Source organism: Caloenas nicobarica, chromosome 10, assembly GCF_036013445.1.
Source record: "Caloenas nicobarica isolate bCalNic1 chromosome 10, bCalNic1.hap1, whole genome shotgun sequence".
NCBI lineage: Eukaryota > Metazoa > Chordata > Aves > Columbiformes > Columbidae > Caloenas > Caloenas nicobarica.
This window is the reverse complement of record NC_088254.1, coordinates 4,946,838-4,960,618: the sequence shown is the minus strand read 5'-3', so window position 1 is coordinate 4,960,618 and position 13,781 is coordinate 4,946,838. Positions and strand designations below refer to the sequence as shown.

Here is a 13,781-nt window from a genome sequence, read left to right as displayed (position 1 = left end):
GTTTATAGACCTATTCACTGTCCTTAAAGCAGTTATCACTTAATAAATGCCTTTATTGCTTTCCACCATGCCTGTGAAGAGGACAGCTGTTAAGGTTTGGGACTTGGGAAGGATCCTCTAGCAGGCAACTGTTGGATACTAGAGCTTGCAGCTTAGCTTCCTTGTTGCTGGGACTGGAGAGGAGTGGGGTGAGCTCTGGGGATGGAGGGTGGTGGCTGATGGCAGCCTCAGGGCTTCTGTACAGATTTGCAGACCTGAGGGCATTTGTTTGTGGGGTGGTTTTAGCTTTTTCAAGAGCAAGGATAAATTTCTGCAGATGATCTTTGTAAACCTACAGGTTGTAGTAACATTTTCAGTGATGCAGTTCCTGGATGGCAGTAATTCCTTCTTCCTTAATGAACACTCTTATGGTTAGCAGTGGGGAGAAAAGGCAGACAGTAGGCTAATGGTTCACAAGGGACACAGACAAATGCCTGTGCCAGCGAAGTGTCTGCACTGTAGAGCCAGGCAAGATCACAATGCAGATAGAGGATGGAGAGAGTGCAATGGATCCACTGTTATCACTGTTGCAATCACAGGAAAATGGTAGGATTACATGTCCCTGTGGCTGATCCTTGTAGAGAGAACTGGCTCCAGCTAAATGCAGGTCTAAGAAGGATTTCCTACCACATGCACTCATTTAATCTTGCTTCACTTTTGGGGGATCAGTCTCAAAATTTGCTTTATTGTCCTCATTATGTGCTCCTGAAGAATGTGGAAGTCGTATTTCAGAAATCACAGCCTCTGAAACCCAAACCAGAGCTGCCTTAGCCTCCTAGGCAGCAGCTCTGGCTGCGGTCTAAATGTCATGTGCCACCGGCATGTCACAGGCTGGAGCAAGGAGAGCAGATGTAGGCAGGTGACAGCCAAGGTTTAGACAAGTTCAAGCTGCTAAGGATGCTCACCCTGCAGCCTTGCTTCTTAGTTTCCAACCATAATGCAGCCATAAATCATTTAGGCCTAAGTTAACACAAATGTTTCCTTTTGTTTCCACAGTTCTTTTTCTTCTTTAATGTGTTGTACAACTGCATCCTCTCTCAATCTGTTCTTGAATCTAAATAAACCTCCTTTGCCCTTTCCTGGGATACTGGTTTTTCATTCCATTGATTCCCTTGTGTTCTTGTAGTTCCTGTTCAAGGCTGAATAAATTCCTGTTGGACAAGGATGATGCTTTACTCATCCACTGAAGTCTAACTGATGCTTTGTACCATGGCATTAACATCTGCTCTCTGAGAGAGGCTGCTGATACATCATAGGATTGTATTTGCAGCCTTCTACTGTCAAATCATACCAGTGGCACCTACCTGATCTACAATCTATTAATACTCCTGCAGTCTTCTCCTCTCCTGCAATTTTACTTAATGAGGTCCCGGAGTGTATTGGACCTTTTTGCTACTGGTCTCTTAATCTCATTTTGCACTTTGAAACATTAATTTTATCTGTTTTCTGTTGCCCTAGGCTTAAAGGTTATCACATATGTCCCGTACAATATTTCATTCTACCTGTTTGTTTCAACAACAGCTATTTCCAGCCCATTCTTAATGTCTTATGCCAGTATCTGCAATTAATATATCGAATAAAATCAATCCTGAGACCAGCTGTTAAGATCCCTTCCATCAACTCAGGCATTTCCATGTTGGTACAAGCCACCAGCGTCTCCCCTAGAATGGGGTCTTTGCCCACTTTGTGGTTCTTCTTCTCCTGCTGTGTTTGTTCAGAGCCCTGTTTTGTTTTGGTTTTTTCTCTAGTTTCTTCAGGATTTCCTGTGTAGCACCATAACAAACCCCATATTTTCTTTGTTAAGACAGTCAAGACAGGAAGATTGTAAAATCATGTTAAATAACTATCTAGTCTGGATAAGCTCTCTTGCCTTTCTTCTATTTTCCACTTACCATTTTGTATTATAATTAGCATTTGCATCAAATGGTTTTGTAAAGGCTGTTAAAGCTGAACTGCTTGGTTTGGGCACCTCTCAGCTGGGATTTTGTCATTATTACAAGGACTAATGAATAGCCAAAGAACTATTTTAATTTTTTATGAAATTAGGAAAAAAAAGCAGTGATTAAATAATAAATGTATTCATTAAATGTGGAACACATGATTCGCTTATAACAAAATCTAGGTAGTTGCTTGGAAGAGAGTGATTTGAATCACCACCAGTAATTTGTCTCATTGCCAAGAAAGTGATTCCACTTAGTCGAAGTGTGCGCAACTGTGAAAGAGGATTTATTCATTGTGATTTGAATAAAAAGGATTAGTTAATCTGTGTTGTCCAGTAGACCTATAATCACTTGTAAGAAAGTGCTTGACAAAGAGATTTCAGTGTTGCAGGCAGATTTGTGTTGCTCGGAGATCGTTCCATTAATACTTCACATGCATGTTGGTCTCTGCCCCTGAGCCCGGGGTTTTTCTGCCCGCAGGGAGAATCACAGCGCATGGAGAGGCAGCATCTCCTCTCCCCAGCTACTAAAGTTGCTTCTCTCCAGTGCGATGAGCAACACTGTTCCCTCCAGATGTGAGAGAAATCTGAAAGGGGAGTATATGACTGGAAAACACAAATCTTATTATCTCGTTTAACCAGAATAGCATTTCCTAGAATACTTGAAAGGAGGCATGGAGGACTGCAAGCAGAGGTGTTGACAGCGAGCACACTGGGACACGCTTTCTTATTTCCATTTCTTTTTTCCTCTGTGCCTTCACGAAGCTGCTCCCTCCCATTAGCGCTTTACTAAATAGACGGGTGCCTTGGGACTGCACCTTTCCGTCTGGTAAAAGTATAGAAGCAAACAAGATTGAATAGCCAACAGTCAAATAAGATTTATGATCTCAAAGTATATTTGACTGTGCTGAATGTTTTCTATCATGTCATAGTCTTTCACTGTAAGGGAATTACTTGCTTTGTGGTTTGTTTTGTTTTCCTCAGGATATTTTAAAATTTCCTAGTATTTCTAGGAATATATTTGCATGATACCAAATATTTTAGGAAGTTTACTGCTCTTTTGCTGTGCCACTCAAGCTATCCTGAAATAACTAGTAAGACAAAATGGGACAGCAGTAAGCACCACTAGTTTGTGTCTCTGATGCCCGAGTGACTGTTTACATCCCCGCTGCAGCTCAGGGGCACTTAAATGGGGACAGGTTGTCGGTGTCCAGAACAGAGGGCATTGCAGCAGAAGCCTCTAATCGAAAGTCTCCTTTGACCAATGCTTGCTGTGATATGACTCCTTTTCTATACATTTTCATGTGATAACAAACTGGTGAATGAGCTTAAAAGCGTATGTCTGTGCTACGTACTGCTGTCCTGTTTAAGAGATCCTTTTTCTTACTGCGTGGAACTGGTTGGAATGGACAGGAATGTGATGGTTGTTCATGATTTCCAGGACTACAGAATTTAACTTAAAAAACCAATACTTTTTCTAAAAAGTATATGATTTTTCCACATAAGCAGAAAAAAACAAGGAAGAGTAGATGGGCTGGAGCTGGCTGTAGCATTGCTGTCATTTCTTGTAAATTCACTCTTTGCACATTAGAAACGTAAGTGTTTGCTGAGGATGTAGGTGGCTATCTTGAGACTTTTTTGTGATCATTTCAGGAGTTGACCCAGGCATTTTCAACATGAGGCTTGGTTTGCAATTTCACTGCAGCCTTTTTAACCTAAATCTGCGATGCAGTACTTTTCACAGGTAGCAAACGGCATTTATTGCGAGACATAGCATAGAAGTGAAGGTTGAATGGGGCCTTCAAAAATCAGAAGGAAAAAACATAGCATTTGTAGCATTCCGGTTGCTGAGCTCCTGGATTGCCATCTGTGCTTCCCCCTGTGACGAGGTAGGGTAGAGAACTTCAAATTAAAGCAAAAATTCTCATCAGACTTCAATTCCACAGCAGCTAGGATATTCAGAAATAAATTGAAATTGAGATTTCACAAACTTCATGGCAGCAGTGCAAGACTGGTGACGTTGAGCAAACCAGTAGCTTCTCAGTGATCTTTTACTCTCTATGATGTTGTGGGTTTTCTCTGAGGAGGAAATGGTTCTTTCAGAGTTCTGCTGATGAGAGGAATTTGCTCCTCAGCTTCCTGAGCCCTCACCCTCCTCTCGAATTGTGCATATTCTTCCAGGTGAGATCATGCTTTTATTTGCCCATTTCTACTAGTTTTCACTGACTTCAGCCTTGACCTGAAGTTCCTGCAGGTGGGCGTCTCAGGATGTTTCTGACCACCTTCAGGACCTGGCATCCTTCTGCTGCACAGCAGCTCAGACCCCTGATGCTTCTGTGCTAGGAAGAGGAGAAAGGGGCCAGCAGCCAGATATGCATCACAAGAAAAAGTGTGACAAAAAGCCAGGAATCCATTCAGGAAATTTGGATATAACAAATTTCTGGAACACCTTTGTGATGGGGATAGTGAGAAATGGGACAGGAGGAAGCAAAATCCCTCAATAAGTTTTAAATCGGAGCTTGATGTGGCTGTATGACACAGGCCTGAGGTGGCAACATCCCTTTATATTTTCTCCGTGTGGTGTCTTCAGACATCAGCTAAATCCTTAAAATAAGGTGGCTTCTTCCTGGGAGCCAGCAGAGAGGCTTGATGTGAGCCTTTGCACCTGCCTTGCATAAAGCACTGCACTGTTTTGCCATGGTGCCTTCCAGAGTCCAATAGGTAAATGTCTCGATGGGGAATCAGACATTGCTTCAGCCTCTTATGAATAATATCAGCTACACAAGAGAAACTGGAAGTAAAATAAGGAGAAATAGAATCTTAAAAGTAGAGGATACTTTTTTTGCAAAATAATGGTCCGGCTTCATTTTTGTTTCTGTGCCTCTTTAGTTCATCCACTTCCAGATCTGTTTCTAAGAGAACTCCTCTCCTCCTGCCAGCACCATGGGGTGGGTCCCAGAGCACTGTGAGAGAGGGAACGCAAAGCACCTCCAAACATAGAGACAATTGTTCAGAAGGTCCTAGAGTCACTGGAACCAGACCTGCCTAGCTGGTACATTAAGTCATTAAAAAACTGGTGTCTTTCTCCTCCTTGTCTTAAAAACCTTAGAATTGTTTCCTGTTGGTCCTGAAAAAGGCACTAAATACAACATGCTGCTGCACCTGTGCCCTCTGCTTCCTCTAGAAGATGAGCCAGATATTTTGTTAGCTGTCTTTCCTGGCACGTAGGGAAAGGGTAAAGCTTCAGGAAATCTTCCCAGAGTCTTGCTCTACAAGCAGAGTGAATTAAAGATGTAGTTCATTTCTTCGTGAGGATTATTCTGATAGCTACGTATTGCCATTTCCATTTTACATGAGATCTTCACCACCTAAATGATTTTCAACATATCCTGTTACTCAATGTGACACAACATATTCTTACACTCTGTTAGTACAGTGTAGCACAAAATCCTGGGGAAATGTGCAATCCAACAGAAAAAAATAACTTTAGGCTTTTAGAAATTCTTAAATGGGCAGGGGGCAAGGGGAGCCGTTCATTTAAGTGAAGTCAAAGATGGGACAGCCATGCCAGTATTACATTGCCTTCTGGGCAGATGGGACAGCCATGCCAGTATTACATTGCCTTCTGGGAGGTATTTCTCTGTGTTTGTTCCTACTTTCATTAATGTCTCTTTCCTGACTTATACAAAAACAATTTAAAATGGATAAATTCTGGGGTTTTTAGGAATTACTCCATCAGTGAGGTATTTAGCTGGATGTACTCCCTTTCTGCTGCAAGCTCCTAGGGTATAGGAAATGGGCACGATCTACGTAGGTGGGTGCACACTATGAGATTGCACCAGCATAGCTACTGTGCAACCCTTTGAGCTGTTAAAATGGTTACATCAGCCTGACTGTCACACACAAGGCGTCTCTTCACTCAGAACTGCTTTGTCTTTTAACCAGCAAGAATAAAATTCTTGTTCCACTCACAAAGAGCCCCAGCGTTATCTGCTGTAGGAGGGGTTTATGTTCTCATGAGCTTCTCTCATACAAAATGAACTATTATCACTTCTAGAGGAGGGTGAGAAACAGTTTTCTTGCCCTGAAAATTCATATAATTTATATAATTTTATATATTTAAAAGTCCACGTTTCCCCTCTTGACAAGAGTAACAGGAAACAACGACAACAAAAAGGCATTCACATTGATATAAAGAAGAAACTTGCTGTGAACCAGGCAGATCTGATTGAGACATCCCACTGGCACACTATCCACCATCTGCTGTCTATCTAGGGAAGAGGAATTTCATTTTCATCTCTCCTTTCTCCAGCTGTTTGACTTGGGGATGTATCTACGGGAGCGGAGGGAAGGCTTGCCTGGACTCCAGGCTGCAGGTAGGGTAGACTGTGGACAATGAAGGCTCCAGTCCATGTTCTGGACTACTTCTACCCCTGCAGAGCTCCCAGCACCCCAGAGGGCTGGTTTTTATGGGTCTGGTCTCCTCTTCCCCTCTGTGATTAGAAATTTCACCTCAAACCTCCACCTCCAGAAAGAAGCTTTCACCAGATTTGAACTTTTTCATTGAAGTCCAGCCTTATCTTCCAAAATAGTAAAACATGTTTTCCTGCAAAAAAAGGTTTTGTCAAAAACATGAGTCCTAACCAAATGTGTGGCCGGGGTCTTTCAGTGGCAGGTGCCTCTTTTCCTTCTGATGCTCCTGGGAATTCCCATCCCGCCGAGCAGCAGCCCCCAGGGCTGTTCTTCAGTCCTGACTCATTAATAACCCTGCAGTAATTACAGCACCTATTGCAAATAGGATGAAGCGATGAGCCGCAGACCTCAGTGTTGTTAACCATCTGTTTTGTTTTTTCCTTTAATCCCAGCCTTTATTTTTCTTTTTTTTTTCCTTTTAGAAATTAATTAGGCCTGGACAAATTGAGAGCGGCACCAAATAGCATCTTGGTTTGAAAAGCTGTTACTTTAAAGAAAGAAAAGCAGTTGTGTTTTTTCATTTATTTGCTCTGAATGAAACAACAGAAGCTGGTAAATCTAAAGTAGCCTGAGCAGATCCCCTTGCTCGTCAGTTTTCACTTAATTCTCAAGACTGAGAGTAAATAACTGTTGCTTTTCATTTCAAGCAAAATTAAGTTGCACCAGGAGTATTTTACCAAGACCTATGAAAATTTTTAATTCCTCAATCTTGTTCAGTGACCTTTTTCTGCTACTTTGAAGAAGTACTAAACTCCACTTATAGTAAGGGAGCAATACTTCGGGAAACTGAAAAGCTGTTGGGATCTAGACGCATATTTTCAAAGTATTTTTTTTTGCTTAACCTTGACACCCTGAGCAATGCTGAGTGATCCCCATGCAGAGCCTTGCCTTCGGCCCTTACATCGTCCCAGCCTCAAATCCTCACATTCTTACTGAACAACACAGTGAGCTTCGTGCATTATTGAACTGTGGCTGTTGAGAAAAGTTTTATTACAAGACCTGGATTAAACAGGAGACAAAACAAGTGTTTTCTGTGCCACCTGCCAGCCAGAATCTACCTTGCTGCAGTATGGCATGAAAACGAAGTCAGAAAAAAGGCCTTTTTGAGCTAAAAGGAGAGCCTAATGTGCCTTGCTTTCCGTACAAGTATGCAATGAGTGTAACTAGATTGCAATTCGGTGTCTTGCACTGTGCCTGCGAAGCAGCGTGAGGTTGGTGTCCCCAGTCAGTGACTGTAAACTTGGAAGAAAGAGAAGTGGTGCAGTTCTGCGCTGCTGCATTGCGCAAGTGCAAGAGTGCAAACCTTGCGGGAGGAAAGGGATGGGCCATGAATCACCCAGTCCTGTGAGGAAAAAAATATGTTGAAATGAGAATCACAGGGAGAATCTGAGATTCACCCTGGAGAATCTGTTGTGGGAGGAGAGGCTGAGAAGTGGGATTGCTCAGCCTGCGGAAAAGATGGCTCGATGTATGCAAAACCTGCTAGGAGGGAGAAGCGGAGACAGAGCCAGGACTTCTCAGTGGTACCCAGTTGACAGGGCAAGAGGCAACGGGCACAAATTGAAATACAAATTCTCTTTAAGCATAAGAAGGTGGTTTTTTGCTGTAAGGGCACTGAAACGCTGGAACAGGTTGCCCAGAGAGGTTGTGGAGTCTCCACCTTTGGATATGCTCAAATTGTCGTGCAGGACGAGCTGCTGTAGATGGCCCAGCACCAAGCAGGGGTTTGGCTAGGTGATATCCAGAGGCCCCTTCCAACCTCAGCTATTCTGTGACTGTTGTCATTCAGAAAATGCACACTCAACAGGCTGCTTCAGCAACCAGAGGACACCCTCTGACCTTTGCATGAAGTGCTGTTACAGATCCGCAGGATCCATTTCAAGCCGTGCGTGACAAATACTCATTTAACCCTAGGTGGTGTTCATTAGATGTGTCTGGGTATGTGCGGGTGAAAAGAGAGTCAATGACTCACATGTTCCTTGTTTAAAGTGCATACTCCTGCCACAGTTAAAGTTGGCATAAATAAGAATCCTCTGTTTCTCTGAGCCCAAGCAAAACCAAACAACTGTTGCAGAACAGGACAGATCAAAACAAACCAGACATAACTGTGTAAAAACATTAACAAAATTGTCACAGTGACTTCATCAGTCAAGCAATTTAAGCAGTGAAAACCTCTAGGTAAGGCATTCAGTTGCAGCATGGTCATCAGAAAATTTTAATAAAATGTAATTGCTTAACTGTCTAGTTATTTCAATGGCTGACCTAAAATGAAATTTCCGTAGACCCATTAATCTACCTGGTCTGGAAAGCCTTCTGCAGCCTTAGGACCAGCCCACTGTGTTTAAACCTCCCCCAGATAATCTTCCTCCTTGTATGGAAGATGATCAGTCTGATGTGCCACATGCAGGCCATCACCGAGCATATAACCAAATGTTGCAAACATGAAACTCTAGTCCTGCCTTTTGATTTCATCACCAAGGAAATGAATCACCCCAAATATGCTGTACTTGGTTCCTCACAGAGCCCCCAGGTGCTGTTTAGGAATATGGGAAGTGGCCATTGACGTGTTTCCCTCACTATCGATATCTCTGTTAGTTCCTTTGAGCTTCATTTTAGCTGTTGTGCTCTGCTCAGAAGCAATTCGTGAAGCACCAGTGTTTCCATAGCCACCACAACTCATCAGGTATTCTACTTGTGATGTCCTGTGGTTTCAATAACTGTTTTGAGGTTGCAGCCCCTTCACGGGTGCCTCTCATTGCCCCAGTGAGCCAAGTGTCCGCCCCAGATCAGCTGGGAGAATGTAGGAAGAAATTACATGTAAAAAAGGAATAGAGCAGCCTCTTCCATGGAGACCAAGTTGACCTCACAACAAACACAGACATCAGCTGGGTGATCTGTTCAACTTTTCCAAGGTGATTCCCCCTTTATTCCCCTTTTCCACGTGCACCCACCCATGATGACTTGCCCTGGATGTAAGCAGGGCCACAGCCATACACCTGCCTCTAGTCATGCTGTCTGCAGTTCAGAGGGACACGACACACACCGACAGCAGAGCCCGGCCTGCCTGTGTGCGGTGAGGTTTTTTATCTTAATTTGCCCTATGTCGGTAGATACAGATGCAGCTGGTACGATCCCACTCAGATGAAATGCGGTGGGGAACAGCCTGCAAAGCCGAGATGCCAGCACAAAAGGTTGGGCACCACGTCCTTCCCTGCCCGAGCTCAGTCAGGCCTGGGAGCGGGGGCTGGCAGGAGCCCTCACCAGCCCTGGTTCCTCCCCCACAAACCTGCTTCCTCCTCACAAACTGCTTCAAAACAACGGGCCCTGCAAACCTGAACCTCTGCAGGAAGGCAGGGTAGCTCCTGGTATAAAAAAATGCTTCCTTTTTTGAGTAAAACGATATTGTATTTCTTCAGTATATTGCCTAGTAAGTCTAGAAAATAGTTTTACTGTGACTTTTATAATCATCTCTGCACTCTTGTACCACAGTTAAGAGTCTCATTAAGAGTTAAATTATTTATGAAGCTAATTACATCTTTTTTGGTCTATATAGTACAGCTTTGTGTGAAAAAGCTACCGTCACAGGTGAGAGGCCCATCTACAAAGTCAGCTTTGCATTGAACCTGACGTTGGATATAGCCTGAAGTCAAAAAAAGAAGGATTAAGAAAACATCTTTCTTTGTAACAGGCTCTTAAGCACTTCCCTGGCTCCCATGCTGCGGTGTCGGCCTGTAACTGTGGGTACTGCACAGGCAGGAACGGGGCAATGAGGAGTTCAAAGCAGGACAGGGAGGTAAACCTTGCTGTCTCATGTTCAAGGCCTGCATATAAGCCAGCCGGTATCTCCAGCTCACTCGCACTTCTAAATCTGAGCTGTGAGAATTCATAAGCCCTGAGCTCATCCCAGAGCTGAGGATTAACAAGCACTTCACACTTTACAGCATTTTTTTTTTTAAATCTTGACCACCTGAAGAACCCCTGACCTATTTTTGGAATTGACTTGGCCACTTGAGTTTGATTCAAAGCTGCTTGAGGGAACAGATTTGCTCCCACTCAGCTCTGAGCACTTCAGAGCCTGCCCCAAAACCAAACGCCTCCTTTGAAAGTCGTCCTCATTCCTCCTTCCCAGGGGGGAAAAGCAAAGCCAGTAAATGGTGCCAGGAAGCACCTCCTGGCCAGAAACAGCTGCATTTCACAAGGTTACAAGTGGACTGTTGAGCAGAAAGAAAAGGCAACGACAAGAATTTCAGAGGAAAAGCAAATGATGAATAGGAGAACATAGAATGAGACAAGGAAGAGACTCTCAGAAGGGGAAAGATTTTATTGGTTAGTGGTTTTTGGTTAAAAAAAAATAATAGTGTTGCTCAGATCTCTGCTTATGAACATAACCCCATTACCATGAAACTCAGCTGGTATCACAGATGTGTTCCCCATTAACATGGGAAGGTACCTACTTGTCTAATATCATGCTAGAGAAGACAGGTAGTATCTGTAACATCTGTACAGCAGCCCAGCAATATTAATCCATTAGCAACTGCCCTGCACTGGCTATCAAAACCGATTTGTATTTTCATCTCACTAATATTTTCCAAAAACTATTATCAGAGGATAAAAAAACTTCTGCTAAGAAGCACATGTTAGTGGAGGATTTTGAGCAACTTTGCCTTAAACCGTTACAGAGTGTATGGAGGATATAAAACCAAAAATTGTAGTTAAAATTGTACTAGTTGATATTTATTTAAAAAATAACATAAGTGTGAAACCCTTACTATAGTGCTGTCGCTGTTACATTTAATAAGGGAAAAAAGAGATTAAAACTTACACCTCTTATGAGCTACAACTTGTATTTTCCTGGAAGACAGCACACCCTGTTCCTATAAAGTTTGAAGAACTTCGGGGAGGAATCAATTGTGCTCTTTCTCTGCTAGCTGGGGAAAATCTACTGCTTTTAGGGTTTCTTTACGTATTTTACATTGCAATAAGAACTAAAGAAACTTCTGCCCATCCAAAAGGGAACTGTTGCTTCACCTTGTCAGGGTGAATTCCAGGAAGAGGGTGCAGCAGTGTCCTCAGGAAGGTCTTAGAGATCAGGGATCTGTACCGAGCGATCAACTGTGGTGCAAATATACTTTTTGGTTTTTAATCAGAAAGAGAGTTTCCATTCATGGTACAATTGAACAAAGGAGATAATTCCTCACTGAAGGAAACCGAGCAAATACATTTCCTTCTCACTAATGGGCATAACAGAACCCTATGAATGCAAAAATAATTGCTGATCTTGTGATTTGGAGGGCAAGCTGTACGCTTTTGCCACATTGTGCAATATCCTGTAACTTTTCATTTTAAAAGACTTATTACTGCATAGCTAAAACTACCCTCCTGCAACCGGATGTATTTCTGCCCTGTTAATCAAGCTTGGCAATACAATGTTTCCAGCCAAACAATATTAAAAACAAAGATGTTTTCCTTTAAGGAAGGTGTTAGCTTCAAAGCTAAGCAAGGATTATCATCATGTTAACGTGACTAAGCACAGGAGAGAAGCTTAGGGAAGAAAAGCCCTAAAGAGCTGGCCTGGCCAAACTGTCAGCTTTGGTTAATCACGGGAACTGTACTCCAGCCCGTGGAGTACGCCTGATTTATTCTCGCTGAAAACCAAGACCTTGAAAATAAATATACCAAATGTACCAGTTCTAAAAGTCAGATGGCACGTTTTTGAAGGAAATCCAGAAATGCAAAAGTTGAAGCTCTCAGGGTAGCGCTGGCCTGTGGTTGTGTCCTACTCCATGCATGGGACTACACAGTTGGTAGCTGTATAAAAGAAGAGGCATGGAGCATCTTGGGTAGGTGTGGTTTGGCACAGTTACAGTTAACATCAAAATTAACTTTTGTATTTCCTCATTACAGTTTTTTTTTTTCAACTGTTCAAATCTGGTAGTCAGTGGGGTTGGGGAGGGCTTCCTGGGAGTGCTGGGGTGAAGGTGGTTCACCAGGGGGGGGTTCTTGCATCTGCCCTTCTATTTCATGCCAAGAAAGGGTTTACCCTGAAGGGTGGGTGGATAGAAAGAAACCACAAACAGCAAATATGCCGTGAAGGGGCTGTTCTGCTTAGCCTGATGTGAAAATAGTGGGAATAATTTGTATGCCTTCATATCTTTAAGTCAATCATAGGTGCTGGAAAAATGACTGGCCAGACAAGAGGCAACCATGTAACATCCTCTTTACCCAATTTTGCAACATTAGGGATTTGGTAGTGGTGGATTTGTTTGTTTTTCCTTAAAACCTCCACTCCAGAAGCAATAGCAAGAGAAACTCAGATTACTCTTGAAAGAGAAATGACCAGGGTCTTTTTTACCTTGCAACTGCAGAGAAAGAGGCGCCGAAAGATTCTTCAACCAAAAGTCAAATAATAGGAATGGAGCATATCTACTTGCTTTAGTATTCACTGCTTTGAAGCCAGTAGCGAGTGCCTGGGCTTTGTTCTCGAGTGTCACTGCTCGTTCTTTCTACTTGTGCTGCCGTTTGACTCCTGGGTGCTTATGTGCCTTGTTCTTGCCCTCTGCACCGAAAAGCAGGCAGGGACTCTCTAGGTGGGTGAGACAGACCCAGGTCCCTTTCAAAAGTGGCTTCTGGACCTAGCACAGGAACTGGGAATGTCAGTCACTTTATATGGACTGGATATATTCTTTACAATGTGTCCTTCTGCCTAGGATCAAACACTTGTACTACCAAACAGTATGTTTTGGCTTGGAGACAAATTTGGTTTTTTACTAAACTAAATTTAAAACACGGAACGGGATTAAATTAGTTTTAAGCTGTAGGTACAACCAAGCTGTATTTTAAAACATTTTAAAATACAGATATATTGAATATAGGAAACACATAGGAAATGCTCACTTACCCAAAATGCATCTTTAAACTGCATCTGTGTCATTCTTATCACTCTGTGGAGCGAGGGGAATCCTTCAGCAGGTTTGTTCTTGGATGAGAGCAGCAGCAGCCACAGCACTGAGCCTTGTTGCTGTACCCCAGCCAAAGCAGAAAGTGAAGCACGTCCACAGACCTGTCTCTTCCGAAGTCAAGCTGATGAAAAATAGCATTGGGCAGTTTCAAGGAGCTCAGTGTAACGACCTGTGGCTGTGGAGGGACAGAGAGGAAAAAGAGCTCTTGCTCACACACAGGGACGTGCCTGCACTCAGCACCCTAACCCCAAACCTGTTTCTCTTCTGGTAAACAGTTAATATTGAAATGAGGAAGCAAGGAGATGTCAAATGATGTCAGGCTGCTTCTTGCCATATGTGTATGTGAGTGGCTGGCAAATCAAAATTAAATT

At 43.0% G+C, this 13,781-nt stretch overlaps 1 protein-coding gene across 1 annotated transcript in view; it reads right to left on the bottom strand.

The window, feature by feature from the left end:
- The window catches only part of PSTPIP1 (proline-serine-threonine phosphatase interacting protein 1), a 45,682-nt gene extending 32,292 nt beyond the window's left edge, over positions 1–13,390 (bottom strand). Inside the window, exon 1 of the mRNA XM_065641904.1 lies at positions 13,350–13,390. Coding sequence (XP_065497976.1) covers positions 13,350–13,382 — 33 coding nt within the window. The 5' untranslated portion in view covers positions 13,383–13,390. The remainder of the gene's footprint in view (positions 1–13,349) is intronic.
- Positions 13,391–13,781: the final 391 nt, after the last annotated feature.